At 31.2% G+C, this 19,456-nt stretch overlaps 1 protein-coding gene across 1 annotated transcript; it reads right to left on the bottom strand.

Annotated features, from left to right (window-relative positions):
* Positions 1 to 2,288: 2,288 nt before the first annotated feature.
* Positions 2,289 to 19,038, bottom strand: LOC139487150 (vasorin-like). Its single transcript, XM_071272128.1, has 6 exons — positions 18,848 to 19,038; positions 15,897 to 16,056; positions 7,799 to 7,867; positions 6,117 to 6,248; positions 3,538 to 3,657; positions 2,289 to 2,473 (listed from the first exon to the last, which is right to left on the bottom strand). The coding sequence occupies exons 1-6, from the start codon at positions 18,851 to 18,853 to the stop codon at positions 2,460 to 2,462; spliced, it is 501 nt and encodes a 166-aa protein (XP_071128229.1). The 5' UTR covers positions 18,854 to 19,038; the 3' UTR covers positions 2,289 to 2,459.
* Positions 19,039 to 19,456: the final 418 nt, after the last annotated feature.

The following is a 19,456-nucleotide window of genomic DNA, read 5'->3' as shown; positions in this document are numbered from 1 at the left end:
CCCGATTTTGTTTTTTTTCCATGGATTTATGAGTTTGAACAGCGGTATACTACTGTTGCCTTTATTTATCTTGATATGAAATAAGACACGCCCAGTATAAATGCACAAATCAACTATCTCCGAAAAAGCATAACAAGGCGGAGGTTACAACTGTTACAGTGTTAGACTAATCAGACGACAAAACAAAATTAGAAGACCGTTAAAACGTGAAACGTAGTTCCATCGTATCAGCCATCAAATAATGATGGTTACTTTTCATTTTTGTAATCACTGTCGATTTCATGAAATCCGTAACCATCTGTTTCAATCTAATCATTTTGAGAAAAATTCCAATATCGGGCCTTCTTTTACCTGACGGGTCCCTATATTTTAGCGTTAAGGCTAGGCCAGGGGATGTTGTTGGTAAGGGTTAGGTTTTAGAGTTAGGGCTAGTGTTGTATTTAGGTATGGGTAATGGTAAGATTTGGGTTTAAGAGTTTAGTATAGCTCTTTATGGATAGGGACCCTCAAGTAAAAAGGTCCACTAATCTATACAATGATTTCCAAACTATTATAGGAAACGCTTAAGCCCCAGTCCCACTAGACCACGATCGCACCACGCTCACCGCGACTTAAAATAAATTTAGATCGTGTTGAGGTCGCGGTATGAGCGGCATGAAAATGAAAATTTTCGTTTCTTTCACGATGCTACTACGTCCTTTATACGCTTCTACAAAGATCCCGCTACGATTACACCACGTTCTCATCGCGCGTATTCTTCGACCTCACTACGCTTATCAAGATCTCTCTACGCTCTTCACGTTCTCACTACGACCATACCACGAGTTATCCGATTGCAACACGATCTTACTGCGATTATAACACGTTCTTACCACGAATTTTCTACGTTCATAGCGCGATCTGACTACGTTCTCAGCAATCATATTTAACGTCAACATCGTGTTCTATATCAATACAGTTGAATTCCTTCTATTTCTGATTAAAACGACACTAATAAATACAAATTTGACAAATTTGGTCTATTCACAAGAACCTGTTTAGCGTAATCCGTTATCTCAAAATGTCATTAAGTTCTATTTTACTAATTGTACCTAGAGCAGATTACGACATATGGATTTGTGAAAGTTTGTAACAACATAAAACAGTATTAAAAGTTATGAAATAAAATCACAGAAATTTACATTGACATTATTCTGGCAACAAGCCTGGCTACAAACTAGTATTTTATCTTACTCTTAAATTCAGCTCGTGTAGCAGTGTTAAATATATATCAACAACATTCCAACTTTCGAGGTTAACACAATTTTCATTGGGACACCATGGATTTAGTTTCATTCCATACCAATACTTAGAACTAATATCAATGATATACCGCAATATATGATCGTTATTTAATCGACAAAAAATAAGGACAACACGTTAAAAACTCCAGGTTTCCGAAGTTGATTTGTAGATTTAATTTCATCATGAACGACCAAAAGCCGAATATTTGAAAGCCGATGGTTTATAAGAACTTCAATAGCTGATTAAAAGTTAAAGACGATTGTTCAAAGTTGTACGTTTATAAAATTCGTCTACCGACATTATTGCAGATAATAAAAAGTCGGAAATAAGAAAAAATCTATTAATATCAACCCTAAAATACCATTTAGCTTTTAATGCGAGTTGACTAGTTTTCACTGTTACTCTTAAATGATAGGCGTTTGGAATACACCAGAACTGTGTATGTTTAAAAATTCGTTAGCTTAATTTCTGCATACTATTATCAGAGTAATAAATACTATTGTTTGTAGCAAACCATATATATGACATCTGAGTTTATTAGTTTTACTTTCAAAATATTTTAATAAAAGTTCGTTTAAATACTCGAGTTTCGATCATCTTTCAAAGTTACGACCATCTTGTGTCCGTTACGACCAACATCCAAAATACAATAGTTGACTTTACGACCATCACACATTTAAAGTTACGACCATCATGCTCGAATTTTTTAATGACTTTTTTACGAAAATTGGAATTATTTTATGTATCAAATTTTGTTTAAATATCAACGTACTGACGATAAGTGTATATGAAATTAGCGGTTTGGCTCAAATAAACCTTTTACTGCAGGAAAATCGAAAAAGAAAAACTTTTCCGTAGAGTTGTCTCCCATATTTTTGGATGGTCAATACGTTACGTTACGACCATCCGCTTACCATCAGTAGTTATTACAAAACATTATACAGTATAAGACATAATAGATCGTATTTTTGCATAAAATTACATCAAATAAGAACTCATTAAAGCCTGAACATTTTGACATTGTTTATTTAATTTTATCACTATCAGTTTTTTAATGTTCTCACAACTTCCTGTTATGATTTGTCTTAATACCAATGACACTATATACGTTAGTTCATGACTATAACACAGTTTGATGAATGCATGTCTCTCTAACGCCTGGTCAACGAAAACTATTATTTCCCAATCCCTAAAAAATAAAAATATATCAATGGATAAAACACACAAATAACACAAAAAAACCACACAAATAACACAATAATTTTTTTTTTCAATGTAACATTACAAAATTATAAAAAAAACATATTAAAGAAGGGAAACAAACTGTAACTCGAAAACACACATAAATGCACAATTGAAACTACAATGTAACCTCTATGGCATTAATATCAGTTAAAAAATATGCATTTCAAAAGTTATTTAATTAGATTTTTTTTTACGATTAATTAATTAATTAGGATTGATTACTTAATTGATAGTCGTGTTGTTTAAAACTAGAGGCTCTCAAGAGCCTGTGTCGCTCATCTTGGTCTACGTGCATATTAAACAATGGACACAGATAAATTCATGACCAAATTGTGTTTTGGTGATCATGATGTGTTTGTAGATCTTACTTTACTGGACATTCTTCTTGCTATAATTATCTCTATCTATAATGAACTTGGCCAAGTAATTACAGTGGAAAATATATTCTAAAAATTTATGAAAATTGGTAAAAATTGACTATAAAGGGCAATAACTCCTTAATAGGTCAACTGACAATTTTGGTCATATTGACTTATTTGTAGATCTTACTTTGCTGAACATTATTGCTGTTTAAGTTTATCTCTATCTATTATAATATTCAAGATTATAACCAAGAACTGCAAAATTTCCTTAAAATTACTAGTTCTGTGGCAGTAACCCAACAACAGGTTGTCTGTTTTGTCTGAAAATTTCAGGGCAGATAGATCTTGACCTGATAAACAAGTTAGCTTCTGTCAGATTTGCTCTAAATGCTTTGGTTTCAGAGATATAAGCCATAATCTACATTTCGCCCCTATGTACTATTTTTGGCCATGGCGGCCATCTTGATTGGATCGAAGGGTCACGCCACACATTTTTAAAACTAGATACCCCAATGATGATTGTGGCCAAGTTTGGATTAATTTGGCCCAGTAGTTTCATAGAAGAGGATTTTTGTAAAAGATTACTAAGATTTACGAAAAATGGTTAAACCTTCGAGCCAGGTGAGCTAAAAATGTAAATACACACCATTAGCACCCACTGTTTCGCACGTGGTACCATCAAATCCAATTGCACATTGGCACTGAAAGTTATTACCAATCGATTGGCAGGTACCGCCATTCAGACAAGGAGCTAATGCACATGGATCTGAAATTATAATTAAATACGCCGTTTCAGAATCTAATGCATTCTGGGTATTCTTTTCAAAAATGTACCCCTAAACGTCGTGATTGGTTTAAAATGTCATAAACAAGGAAATTTAACCAATGACGTGACGTTATTTCATTTTGGGGTAAGTACCGTTATTCAGACAAGGAGCTGATGCACATGGGTCTGCACTTATAAATAAATTGTTGGTTATGTTGTCTAATATCAAATAACCCTATATAAAGTGACTGCAGCAAGTTTGTTATTGTTTTTAGCTTCTCAACTTTAAGTATAAATATGATAAAACGAAACAGGAAAGACATTGACAATATAACATATATCCCAAACAAATATTTCACTCCTTAAAAAGGAAAAGTTCAATTCATTTGTCAGTCTACGTTTTTTTAATCAAGGAAGGTGTGATTCAGATATTCTTCTGGATTAAACCAATTGCTCTATATTTAACCACATATCATGAGGCAGGTCGTCTATGAATTTGAACTAAGGTGATATTTTCAATGACGAAGTCGTATGAATGTTTATTCAAACGTCACAAAGTCGATTTCCGTTTGGTACTTAAAAACATCAATGACTACGAGTCATGATCAATTTTGAGAATTTGTATATTTAACGTTCAAAAGATATCCCCATGGTTACCCCAAAATCTAAGTTTTGGTATTCAAGGTTATTTGTTTGTATTTTGTATTACTTCTTTATTTTGTGTTTCGTCTTCGTTTTGTATTTCTTCGTTATTTTGTGTTTCTTCCTTATTTGGTATTTCTTCGTTTTATAAAATATTAATATGCATTTTTAAGAAGAATACAGCATTTGGTTGATAATAATGACCTGTCATTCTCAGCGTTTATATTTTACCAACACCCCCCCCCCCCCCTTTTCCACACTATTCCAAAAAAAAAAGCCCAAACAAACCCTTCCCTCCAAAAAAAAAAAACCAACAAAAAAACATTACGTATTGTTATATATGATTGAATTAATATTAATAGATTATTATTGATGCAACATAACATACAGTGATAGTATATGTGATCAATCGAATAATGTTTCTGGTGTTGATATTATCGTGGATACAAAATAAGCTGTTTATTTGAGGATTTTAAAAAAATGTGCATGCAGCGAATATAAATATATACTTTGTGAAGCTTTTAAATGATGGTAACCCAATACCCATGATATCAATTAACACTAATATTAAACGAATGATAATGAATCAAAAGTATATGAATACTATATTCTTGATTTTATAATTTTGATTTATAGAAGATTTGTAAATCGTTCATTATCTAGGCTCTTAAAGCACGTTGAGATTTAACATGAAAAAAAAACTCATTGTTGAGAATAAGAAAAAATCTACGAGATAAAATTCTAAAATAAAGTATTAAAAGAAAGGTTTTATGATATGTTTTTAGAAAATTAAAAGAAAAAATGGTGTCACCGAATATTTTGTCAATTTGTTTTAGATTTATGAGTTTGATTGTTCCTTTGGTATCTTTCGTCCCTATTTTGGACAATGCAATAACTCACTAAGTTTTGTTTATATACATATATAGTCTAACCAATAACTTGTGAATCTGTCTCCAAATTTGCAAATTGAGGCAATGAAGTAGACCGAATGTTTACTGCGATTGTACAATCCAATAAGGCGGTTTACCATGAATCAACATTAAATTCTGCATAATTTATCGGGGAGTTTGACCTATCAGCGACGTTATACACAAACACACAACATGACATGTGCTATGTGTAACATAGGTCACAATTCTATAGCACCTGTGATCATTCAGTCTTCATATTTGTATGGTTTATATATTGGTGTTTGTCTTTTTGGCGGTATTAACTTTGTGCTATTGGGTTTTCAGTATGCACGAATATGAATAAGATCCCCTTTTATACTAGAAGCAAAAGCCTGTAAATGTAGAAATGAAGAAAGTTATGAACGAGAATTTTTCTACCTCTATAGTCATGGTCATGGCAACACTGTATTTCATTGTTCGTGATATTGTCTCCTTTTTTTGAATACATTTCTTTTGGTCATTATGAACTGTTACTTATAGCATTAATGTTATAACGACATCCTTTCCCCTAGTTTTAGAATGCATTTCGAACTATGCTAACACAAAAGACAATATTAATTAGAGCAGAAACTGTGTAGAAACCTTAACTTAACGTACCTACACACAAATGTCAGAGAAACGGAAGACGCGACTGCACCAGCCTTTCGGTTAAAAAAAATATTCCATTGAATATTGCCAGACTTTTTCAGTTTAATTTTTTTAAGGAAGACCAGTTAAGAGGTTTATATATGAAAAACATGAAACCAACAAAAATACTGCACTCCGAGGAAAATTCGAAACGGTAAGTCCATTATACCTTCACAGAGATTAATATTGCAATGAATTACCAAATTACGATAGGGTTAAAACTAAAATCAAATATAATACTTGGAGCTATCGTAGTTTCTATGGGGACATTCGCTGTAATCACTGGTGCCATGGTTGGAGAGGTTGTTGTCGTTGTCGTCGTTGTCGTGGATACCATGTTCATCATCGTTGCAACTGCGACCATTGTTACCGCTACAAGGACAAAACCAATATTATGGATTCATTATTATTCGTTGGATGCCAATTTTCAGTGATTTTGTTGATATCAACGAATACCAATGTTTTGCGATTGGGAATTTTTTTTTAGGAATTGATGCAAAATTAACAAAACCAAGAAAATAAATATCAACGAAAATGCAAGTTCTCATCAATCAACGAACATTTGTACCAACGAAACTAACGATCCACAGTATTCTGAATATTCTGATATTAGGGCATGTAGGGTATTTAAACGGTCGAGTATACATTTATTTCCTAAGTTTCTTTAAATATTTTCTTAATCAATGTATTTTCAAGTTTCAATATGTCTTCTCGTTAAATTACTTGTTGTTTCAATTTGCTTAATTAATACTAAACTATCCCTTATTAAATGAAAATTAATCGATTGATTGATTGGTGCTAACTTTAACAGAGATTTGCCTGTCAATAAATACCTCCTTAATATAAAATAAAAGAAGGTGTTTCGAGCTTTATTTTTTTTAAAGATGATAACAAAACAAATCTGTCTATCAAATTCAAAACAAATATTTTCAATTTATTCTTAAAAGATATTTGTCTGATTTTCATGATAACTAAACGTCAAATATATAATGACGAGACAATATCATGAATGAGTCTGGACGACATGACTCTTTTAAAATAAGTTGACCTTAGACGTGGGATAGAATTTAGAATGGAAATTATCAAATATACAACATGTACACACATGTTTTAAAGATCTCAACCCTTCCCCTATACCTTTAGCCAATGTAGAAAAAAAAAAACAAACACACAACAATACGCACAGTAAAACTCAGTTAAAAAAGTCCGAGTTCGATGTCAGAATAGGTAACAAAAGAAACTAAATAACATGACAATGATACATACAATAATAAAGGACTACTAGCAGTTACTGACATGCCGGCCAAATCACTAACTTTATATTCTTCCTTCTTTTTAATACATGTATAAAAGCGAAAAAGTTAACATTTTGTTTTTGTTTGTTTTATCAAAAATGTGTATTAAATTCCCCTTAGTTAGAGAAAACGTATACTTTAATTACTGATTTGTGGTATTGTAGGCGTAAGATGTATACAGGCATAGTGACATATTGTCCCATAAGTAGTTACCTGGTAAATACAGAAAACGTTGATCATTCGGCTGAAATTTATCTTCAATTGATTAACAATGCAGCTAACTTTTGTTACAAATATGGTAAGCATATTTGGAAACACAAAAACAGAACGAACTTCTATCTCAAGAAATCTCCTTGTGAGGTCAAGTAAAATGACATGAAATTGACTTTGTACACAGTCGCACTGTGATATAATATTTTGTGTTTAAAACAAAATGGAGGTATCATAGCCATGACAGTTGTAGTATATTGATATTTTAACATAAATCTCAATTGACTTTAGGCACTATGTCTGAATTGAAATCTGCCTATCGTAGTATTTCAGAAATGTATTTGTTTGTTTCATATGTGTTTATAGGGATACGTTTTATGTGTTTTAAATACACAAATGTAAAGTAATCACGTTTACCTGCAACAGCAGCCAATGTTTGCGTTTCAGTCATTTCCATACTGGACATTGGTACTCCGAAGAAAGGGTCTGTTGAAAAATAAAACGAATGCTTTAACTACTAGTATTACCAATTGTTACAGGTATTTAGTTTCTAAATCAATCATTATTATCAGTCTACTTTTTATCTTAATTGATAATTGGTTTTAAAAGTTTCTTTACATTAAGAACTTTTTCAAAAGATTCTTAACATTGTGTTAATGTCCAATTTTTCTCTTATACTTTTAAACGTCAAACTAAATGTCAAAAGATTTTTGATCCGTTTGAACACATTTTAATGGTGGTATATAAAACTACAGGGAGGTAACTCTGTAAAATAAGCTGAACATTTTAATCACATTCTATTGTCAAGAAAACATGAAACTTCTTAATGATCAAAATAAGTGTTTGTTAAAATGTTATATATTCAACCAATTGAAAGATACAATGTTTAATAAACTAATGTGATGCTATAATATATTTATATTTATAAAACTATTAATGATATCTAAACTGATAAGTACATTTAACTGTCATGCAAAGAGGAGTTTAAGTCGGTTAAACCTAAAAATGTATCTTTCAGGACCCCAACATTGTTTCTCAACTTGATTTTTGTGTTAAAATGACTGTCAGAAAGTAATGGAAGAAGAAAACATCAGTTGTGCACGTTTCTCGCTATGGCTATTTGAAAGTATCTTATTCTTAATGATAATTGATATTTACCCTTTTTGGGCTATTATAATTAAAAACTAGACTTTTGTTATATTTTTCATCAAGACGTTATGGACTTATGTTAATCAAATTAACTTAAAAAAAAACCCACTTAAGGTTGGTGTTAATCTTAGAAAATAATTAAAACAGTGACAAATTGACTAATAGTCCAGTCGATTTGTGAAACAATTGTTCAGATTGTGGTAAAAGCATCAAACTTTGCAGAGTGTTAGTTGAGGTTATAACTAACATTTGTAGCTATGGAACGAATTCAAAAAATCAAAATGGCGGCTCATGTCCAAAAAAAATAATAAAAAATATTAGAAAAAATATGAAAAATATATTACTTTACCACTTTTGATAAACTTTCGTATTTCTTATGACAAAGAATATCAAATGAGGACTATTGAAGTATGTAGTTGCCATCTTGAATGGTGGCCGTTTTGGAAACGTAAAGTTCCAATATATCATTATTCGCTATCCTACATTGTTTTCTGAATTTATACTAAGTTTTATATGCATTTACAACTAGTTTTGCTAACCTTTTTTTTTATGCATATGACTGTTGCTATTCATATAGGATATATTCACCAAGTGCTCAAAAACATTTAAGGCATGCATATGTTAACAAATAAATGTATTTAAAGAAATAAGTAAATTCTATTAATTGCAGTTTAGCATGAAGGGCTTATTTACTATTTTACCACAAAAAAAATGCGTATATACAATATGAGTTATGACTATTGTATGTTGAAAAGGAAAAATACGTAGGTATTGAAATCACTGGAGCTGAAAAAAACCTAATAAATAAGTAACCTGTAAAGAATTTCGTAAAGTGAGGATTTACAATTCCAAGCAAATACAAAAAAGGAGACATAGACATTTGAGCTGGTACATATGCAATCAGTAATTTTTTGTAAACATACAACTGTTCCTTTAAAATTGAGAAAGGAAATGGGGTATGAGTCAAAGCGACAACAACTCGACCATATAGCAGACAACAAGTTAATGAAGGTCAGGTAATGGGAGAATAACAAGGCAAAAGGTACCTATCCTGTCAAAGCATATCTTAAGATCAAAATATATTTTGTCAGGAAAAACGAAAAAAGTCTAAGATAAGTCACGGATTGGAAATACCAGCAAAATAACCAGCCACCAAACAATGATTGCAGGTTTTTTTTTCTTTCTTTGTGATGAGGTATCTGACTATTATCATGAATCATCGACAATAATTATCGACAATAGAGTACATGACTGTCACATGAACTACTAACCATTGTTCTTTTAGCCATACTCAGTGTTGGAGATATTTCGGGAGCAGATATCATGCTAAATGTTTGTTAAAACTGCACGACAAGGCAATTATACAGAATTCGAGAAGTCAAGATTGTGTTATCCATCGGATGGGGCTTGCCAAAATGATAGAAAACAGCTACGACTCACAGTCTGGAACAGATATTGTTTTAATATTTGAAATTGATGATATCGGTAAATTGTACAGTAAACGTTCTTAATAAATATGATATGTCATGGAAGAAATGATTAATACAACACTTCTGAAAAAATTAATACTAGCTGCCATAGATGATATGCAAGTACACATAAAAGGTTGCGTTTTTTTCCGGTTCTCAACGAATATGTTGGGGAAGTTCTGAAAAAGGCCATGTCTTTTAGTCGTGATGGTGAAGGCCTCTTCATAGTCAAAGTAACTAGAATAGTTTGAAGAGTTATGCTTGCTACTATAAAAAGATTTACAGGGACATTCAATGTAGGCTTTCAACATGAATCAGTTCCACAATATTTGAGACATCTTATTCTCTATCTAAGGATTGATAAGTTGCAGTTATATCCTTTCGACGACGAGTTGCACAATTGAACTATTATAGCTGAGAAATGGTAAGTGTTGTCTCAGGTCAACGATATTACTGAACTGTGCCTTGATGTTTGGCCATCCTGTATCATTCTTACTAAGGAAACTAATGTCTGTTGAACTAAATCGTTTCAAGAGCTAGCTGTTATTGAATGTTCCTGTAAAGCTATTCTTAGTATCAAGCATATATATTTTGCCTGCTATGGCTATGGTGATGCCTTCATTTTTACCCTTTTATAATAAGGTCTATTTCAGAGCTTTACGAATACCTTTGTTGAAAATCAAGAGAACTAATTTATCTTGCTTGTATGCTTGCAGATATCCTATGGCAGCTACATTCAAATTTTGTAAGATGCGTAGTATCAGTTCTTCCTTCCATGATAACTCCATGTTGTTCCAGGCGTTTACTGTACAATTTAGCGTGATTTGCAAGCTTGGGGATTGGTACAATACCTCTTCCAGACCAAGTGCCGTCAATGTATTTTATTATTTTGGAAAGCACAACTCCAAGGATAAAAGATTCCTGGCTTTCTTTATGTCTTTTATTCTGTCTATTTGATATGTTGTCAAGTTTTATCAATCATCAAGCAGGGTACTAGTGATTTGACATCTTCAGCTAAGGGAATATGTCTTGTAGTACAGGTGCACAGTCATGTTCTAATTTTGTCGATTTAAAAATGTCGATGTATCATGGAGATCTTCAGATACATCACCACAGGAAAAAATACATTGCAGTCATTGTTTTTGTTGATTCAGTACCACTTTACAGTGTTTTGTTGTTTATTGTTTTCTTTCAATTGGCAACTTATCTTCATCATCAGAAGTATCTTTTCCCTTTTACTGAAAACTCTAAGGATAAAAGATTCCTGGCTTTCTCTCTGTCTTTTTTTCTGTCTATTTGATATGTTGTCAAGTTTTATCAATCATCATGCAGGAAACTAGTGATTTGACATCTTCAGCTCTTACTTTGGCTAAGGGAATATGTCTTGTAGTACAGGTACACAGTCATGCCCTAATTTTGTCGATTTAAAATTATCGATGTATCATGGAGATCTTCAGATACATCACCAAAGAAAAAATACATTGCAGTTATTGCTTTTGTTGATTCAGTACCACTTTACAGTGTTTTGTTGTTTATTGTTTTCTTTTAATTGGCAACTTATCTTCAACATCAGAAGTATCTTTTTCCTTTTACTGAAAACTCCAAGGATAAAAGATTCCTGGCTTTCTTTCTATCTTTTATTCTGTCTGTTTGATATGTTGTTAAGTTTTATCCATCATTGAGCAGGAAACTAGTGATTTGACATCTTCAGCTCTTACTTTGGCTAAGGGAATTTGTCTTGTAGTACAGGTGCACAGTCATGTCCTTATTTTGTCGATTTAAAAATGTCAATGAATAATGGAGATCTTCAGATACATCACCACAGAAAAAATACATTACAGTCATTGTTTTTGCTGATTCAGTACCACTTTACAGTGTTTTGTTGTTAATTGTTTTCTTTCAATTGGCAACTTATCTCCAACATTTGAAGTGTGTTTTCCCTTTTACTGACGAAATATTTTGAGGTCTGAAAATTTGTTTGACAGGGATTTGTGCCATTATGCCTGGTGATTTTTGAGTGCTTTTGTAGTTCCATAGCCCTCATTCAACTGTTTCAAATTGAGCGAAAGGAAAACCCATTCAAGACCCAACATCTTCGTATGTTTGCATCAAAATAGTGATTGCCAGCTCAAATGTCTATGTCTGTTCTGTTTGTATCTGCTTGGCATTGTAAACCCTCACATTTCCTCTCTAGACGTTTCACACATTCCTTCCAGTCTAATCGCTCATTATGTTCTTCTGATATCTAGCTCCAGTGTTTTCGTAATATACAATTTTGATCTTTTTCAACAACAACTTTCGGTCATAAATTATATCATATATACGTAATTTCTGTTTTAAAAAGTGACTTAGGCAAACGTGTAACAGAAATTCTGATACAGATATCTTTATTTTGTTAACATGTGCATGCCTTATCCGACCACTTTGTAAACATCCAATATAAATTAGTAAAAAAAGTATGAATGCAAACAATGAATTAATAAGATTAGCGAATGATGATATAGAATCATATTTAAAACAGTGTGGCTGTGGCCATTGATTGACGACCTAAAATAATCCCATTGACTGGGGCAGATTATATGAACGTTTGTCTGTAACTACTACTGCTCACTATTTACTTATTGCAGAATTTAAACTGTGGGGTCACCAAAGGTTCTTAACGCCTTTAATAATAAAATAATTCGACTAATTAATCAGGAATAACCTTTATGTTTTGATTTATATTATTGATATAAAAAATCAAAACAACGTGTTATTCCTGATTAGTTTTTCAAATTACTTTATTTAGGTGCTGAGAACCTTTGGTGACCCACAGTTTAAGTGTCTTTAACAAGTACATAGTGAGCAGTGGTCGTTAGAGACAAACGTTTACCTAATCTGTCCCAGTCAATGAGATAATTTAGGTCGTCAATCAATGGCCACAGCCACACTGTTTTGAATATGATTCTATTTGAAAATCATGTTTTTAAAATGGCCATCATTCAAGATAGCTACCAAAACATTAATATAAATGAAGTCCTCAGATGACAATCCTTGTCATCTATGATGAATATACTACATGACTATATCATAACTTCCTGCAGCAAGCGCTTAACTTATAAGTCAAAGTGAACACAGTTACTAAGGAAATGCAAATGTTTAAAGGCAGTATTAGGTTGTACTACTCTATGTAAATGTAGATGACAATGTGATAGAATATGATAGACAGAGAGTGGTTTGACAAAACAAGTACATTCATTTATTGTTAGATATTTTTAACGTCAATTGAGAACATTTGAGCAGTTGATGTTTCCTATAACATTACTCGTATGATATGAAATTCATTATGTCTGCAATCAAAGTTTTTGAAAGATGTTTCGAATGAACAATATCAACAAAAAGAATTACCCTGTAGAGCCAACTATTATAAATGACAGGTGTACAAATTTTTTCTTGCTTTATTTGTACTTGTAAAATAAAATTATCCTGTTATTTTATGTTGAACAAGCGGTGGCACGAATATTGCTTTTAGAGTAATAGTTCAATTTATGATCCTCCTCGTGGTCAGCGTTTTAACTTTCGATTACTTTTGAACATTAGAGACAGTGATTCAGATTTCAACAACTAAAGTTGCAAGTGTTGGCGGTAAACTAATGATAATAACAATAAATGTACATTGTCGGAAAATATAAAGTAATTTGTAACCTCTACGAAACAGAACAATACATCGGTGAGGGGGGATAGGCTCGCTTTTTGTCCTGTCTATATAGCTCAAACAAATCATTTGTATATCTTCGACAATGCATTTTTTTAATCGAATAATGGCAACCTATTTTAGCTTAAAAAAATCACATTTTTTTCAAGATGGCCGGATTTAATATGGGTAATATTTTTATCGAATAATGACAACCCATTTTGGCTTAAAAAACAGGTTTCATGTCAATATCTTCTCTAATATCATTTTCATGTCTTTTTTTATTAATCTAAAGAGATCGAACGGCCACCATTTTAAAATGGCCACCTCTTCCGCAAATTTCGACTTTCAGAGTAGGTCAATAGCTTAAAATGTTTTCCATGATATATACTACTACTATGCCAAATTTCAGGCTTTTACCACAATTTGAGCATTTTGTCAAATCGACTTGACTATAAACACTATTTTACAAAATTATAAGATTATTTCATAGATACAAATATTTGATTAGTAAATGGCTGTACATGTATCTGTAGAAAACTTATCAAAAACTGACTTCAACACATTGAATGTTACAGTAATACTGTACTGTAGGCGTGGCAATCGCGACATGATCTGTGTTAACTCATCAAACTTTTAATGTTAAAAGTTAAATTTAATAGTTAAAGTGACACAGTTTAGCCACAAAAGGAGTTTCTATAGAAAAATCAGCTGTCTATATTTTTGTGATTCATCTTACTGTTTTTCATGAGAAACTCATTTGCCGTTAAAGATTTGTTTGATTAAAACTCAAAAATGTGGAAACAAACAATATATTGTGTTTTGCTTTAAATTTCTGTTATGTATTTTATATCAAATAATAACTGTCTTTTAAACAGTTTGTTATTTTAAAACAAAGATGCGACCACCTTTAAACGTTTTATAAATAATTATATTTTTTTGAGAAACATATTATTTTAGAAATATTGCTTTTACCATATATATGAGAGCAGTGTTTTTGTTAAATGAGAGTTTGTAATCTATTTGATATATTCAGTCCTTAATTACTTTAAGGGTTCTCATGAATAAATCTGTATTTATGTGGAACAATTATTCGAAGTTATTTATTTATGTAGATTTACAACAGAAACAGATATATGGTCCGTAATAATGTACTTTCGAGGCTGAAATTATTTTTGAATTCAACATTTGTTTGACAAAAAAGGGTTCAGACAGAAAAATATCGAAGGGAAAGTCAAACTGAGAAGTTGAAAAAGAACTCAAGATTACACGGAAAAAAGACTGAGCAAAATGAACCCCACCAAATCACGACTCCTGAATTTAGCTGAGCGATTATACATTTATGACGTCTCAAAAAGGCGTTAAATGGACAAAGAATGTATATAGCAATTGTGTAAAAAGTATATACAACATAATTGTGCAAATATCCATGTTTCAGCATTATTGCATCCATTAAATGTTTAATTGATATTCTATATAATTCTGTTGCAAAAACCATGTTATATATTGGGTTAAAAAAAAACATGATTTAGGACTAGGGTTCTTAAAGCTTCATACACAAAGGGATCTCTTATACCAAATGCAGGTAAGAATACCATCTAAGCTGAATTTTTTTGTCGGTAAGAACTTCCGTTTGCAAATAATATCAGTAGCGGAAAATTTATGAATATGAAATAAATAGATGTGGTATGATTGCCAATAAGACAACTCTCCACAAGAGACCAAAATGACACAGAAATTTACAACTATAGGTCACCGTACGACCTTCAACAATGCACAAAACCCTTCCCGCATAGTCAGCTGTAAATAGTTTGTTATTATTCATTCTAGTATTGATCCACTCCTGAGCGAATGAAAATCCTAATAGATTTATTAGAGTTGTTGAAAAGAAAAGTAAAAAAAAAATAAAAAATTAAGGTGATTCCAAACACCTTGACTTAAATTAATTCGCCTCTGTTAACTTCCATAAAGTTCTGACAAAATATTTATTTTGACCCTTTGACAAAAATATCAAAATTTCAAAAATCTTGACAAGACAAATTATCGGAAAACATTTGCTGGATATATAACAGTTTTACAAACACTAAATTTGACCATTGAGAAGCTTTATATTGTCTTAAAAATATAACTTGATTAAAATTTTAAGCAGGTTTTACAGAGTTATCTACCTGTATTGTTATGTACCACCTTAAATATAACGTAAACACATTATAAAAACACTCACAAGATGAAGATCTATCGTCATTTAACAATATTATTTCTTGTTGATTGTATGGATTAACTATAGGTACGAAGCGTGGAACTGGTAGCAATACTCTCTGTATTCTGCTCTGACATGGAACCAGTCCAAATACCAAAAGGAAACATAGGCTAAAACGTGCAATCTGTAATCATGAAGATAAAAAGTACTTATATTACTTAATAACTGAAAAAAAGTTTTCCAAAAGAAAACACATTGCGATGTTTCGATTATGAATAATAATGTTTTATATTAAAAATAAAATTTTTCTTTCTTGATAACATTTTCATAGAGTACATCTAAATCAACACATTGTCTTTGCTAATAAACCCCATGAATAAGTAATTTTCAACTATAAGGTAAGTTTAGATAAATACATTCAGAGTCATTTCGATTTATAAGTTGAGAATTCATTGACTATAAGTGCCAAAAAAAATTAAAAAAAGTATTTACAACAACTAAAACAGTTTAACGGAACGAGAACATGTTATTGTTTATATTAATTAAAACATACCATCAATGCAATACTTGTTCATACTTATTTCCCAAAACGCATTTGTAATTTCGGTTCAGTATTTGTCGTGATATTACTTTTTGATAGAGAGATTCGTTTGTCGTAATTATTTGCAAACCCCCAAACGAATATTGATGAGTTCAAGACAACTATAGGACATAACTTTCGGTTAAGGAATTAATGAAAATAATTCCGGTTAAATATCTTTAAAGGAATCAATGATTTTGAAATACTGATTGTGATATCACGAAGAAAAATATAAGAATAGTTCGTGTGTCCGAACAGATTTATTTTTTGATAGCCATTAATTATCAACTATGCGTAAGTCTAAATATATGAAAGTCAGTGATAATATGATTGAAATTTTATATTTGCGCAGACGCGCGTTTCGTCTCCAAAGACTCAAGCATGGCGCTCGATTAAAAAAAAATGTCAAAAAGGGCCAAATCAAGTACAAAGTCTGTAACTGTAGAGCAGATGGTTATAGTTACACTTTTTAATTAGTAGACATTGCTATTAGTACAAAATTAAACAGTACTTGATAAATATTTAACAGTACATTTTTATACAAAGACTGATTTTTTTGTAACATGTGTACTATCAAGTATCTTTGGTTATAATATTTTCAACTAGTCGAATTATGTCTAAATTCTGTAAACTATCATATCACGCGTTGTATGCTATAGGGAAGATTCAACATACACAAATAAAAGTACATGAGACTCTGAGACGCCTTATGTTTACTATACTTAATAACTTAGGTCAAATACAGTTCACAAATATGATTATGATTACGATAAACAAAAACAAAAACAAAAAAAGAATAATCATAATGTAATTGGTTGTAAAATGCAATGTGTTTTTGCGTTTTTTGCATGACTTTACTTTAATCAGATTTTTTAAACCTAAATATTTCATTTGTTTCGTTTACAGCTCTTCTATAAAAGCATGCAAAGCAAATCTTTGATCAACTTACAAACAATAGGTTAAAAATGGACATGCAATTAAGGTAATGTTTATTGTCCAATCAAATTCCAGTAAATAGTAAACAGACTATCTACCTTTCTTTTAAAAACATCCAAACAAACATAGGAAGTAAGTTGATCAAAGGTATGCTGTGCATGCGTTTGTAGAAGAGCTGTAAATATGACAAATGCAATCCCTACAAACATCTGGTGAATCGCACGTGTTCCGAATGAAGTTCCAGCCTTTAAAGGCAACTGTTGTATTGATTACGGTTCACGTTACATATTTGGGGATAAGTATCAGTACACATTTCGGCAAAGTTATCAGATCTTTTTTATAAAATATAAAATGTCATGAAATTAATATTCAGTTAAATTGCACAATATGACTTGCATTTAGAAAAGTTTTTTTTTTTAAAGTTTAATGTCTAGTGATTTAATAAGTAACATGATTTGTAAAGCGTCAATACAAAATCAGGTTTCGATATTCATTTTGCAAGTTAAAATACTTTTTTGTTCGTTACTTTTGAAAAAAAATGTTTTGTAATGTTGCCTTTAAATGTATTAAAAAATATATTTTAATACAAAGTTTTCTTTGAAAAAAAAAATGAATATTTCTAAAGCTTATATCTCCTGTTATGGTTTATAGGTGAGCTGTTATTCAATGTATAGTCGAACCGGCAGTCTTTTAGATATTCCAAAAAAATAATGTAGCACATCGAATCTGCTCAAGAAAAGTTAAATAACAAACATACCGAACACCGATAACTGTTCACAACTAAAAGTCCCTAACCAAATGACACAATCAAAAGCTCAAACGCATCAAAGGATTGGATAACAATTATCGTATTCCTGATTTGTAACAAGCATTTTCGTATGTAAAAAATGGTAACAAAACATTGGTTTTATAGCTAGATAAACTAGTATGGAAAAAACAAACAATGATTAACCCTTGGTGTATATTTATCCTAGTTTTCTACTATATAGATGTGTGTCAGTAGAAAAATTGTCAACAAAAAATTGTCTTGCACTAGATTAATAGAAAAACTATGGGTTTGAACGTTAATTTTTTTTTCTTTGAGATATGTCACTCAAACCTGCATTATCGTATTAGTACTGTGAAGTTATATAGTAATGTCAATACATTGTCATGTGAAATGAATATAATATTGACCATACACATTTTTATATAAAAACACAACAAATGAAGAAATTTGTCGTCATTTGCGGACGTTCAGACATGTTGTTGGAGGTAAATTAGGGCTGGTACACAATAAACTACCATGAAGCACAATCATTATAATATTTTTTCTTTGAAGCAAATTTTGATACCATATTACACAAACGTTCTTTATTTAAATAATGTGCCTTTATTTGTGTTATTCTCATATTGAATCTCTGAATTTTATATTCAAATTAAAGAACTCGTATGTAAGATAATAAAACAAAATATTTACCTTCATTTGAAAAATAAATTCCGTCTAGTAAGTCGTTGAAGGGTAGTGAACAGTTTTTTCTTAGTTTATCTAAAGATAGTCGTTCAGAAATGAACGTGAAGATGATCATCGTTTCAAACACTATTTCCCTGCAGCAATTTGATGATTTGGTTGGGATATGTAGTACCATTTCCTTCAACACTAATAGTACATTCGTGTACTTTTCATCATGTGTATTAATATCTGATCGTCTTGATATGTATACAACTATGTTCCTTAATAATTTGATTATGTTAGTATTTACCGCACACTAAATTGCCTACCTGTACGCAGTAGAATTGGAATTGGAAATTGTGCATTTCATGGGGGTTATGTACTTGTACTGAACTGAACTGTAAATGATAAATTTCTTGAAATTTTGGACTTTAGACCCGCGGTTTGATAATAAAGGCCCAAAAGTTGAATGAATCACGACGCTGAAGAGCAAAGAAAAGAAGTACCAAATGTCCGAAAGGTTTAGCCATTTTCATCAGGGTTCCACTTTTAATCGGATTTTTCTTTAAATTTTCAATTTTCATTTTTTGTGTGTTTTTTTTTATGTTTTTTTTTTTTTTTTTTTTTTTTAATCTG

This window comes from Mytilus edulis, chromosome 8, assembly GCF_963676685.1.
Source record: "Mytilus edulis chromosome 8, xbMytEdul2.2, whole genome shotgun sequence".
Classification (NCBI taxonomy): Eukaryota; Metazoa; Mollusca; class Bivalvia; order Mytilida; family Mytilidae; genus Mytilus; species Mytilus edulis.
This window is presented reverse-complemented; position numbering and strand designations above follow the sequence as displayed.

Excerpts from the sequence above, each read along its gene's own strand:
- LOC139487150 (XM_071272128.1), bottom strand. Across the intron at positions 7,868-15,896 it reads TGACGATAGATCTTCATCTT|ACCCTTTCTTCGGAGTACCA; the intron begins GTGAGTGTTTTT and ends ATTTTTCAACAG. Across the intron at positions 3,658-6,116 it reads AGAAACTACGATAGCTCCAA|ATCCATGTGCATTAGCTCCT; the intron begins GTATTATATTTG and ends TTATAATTTCAG.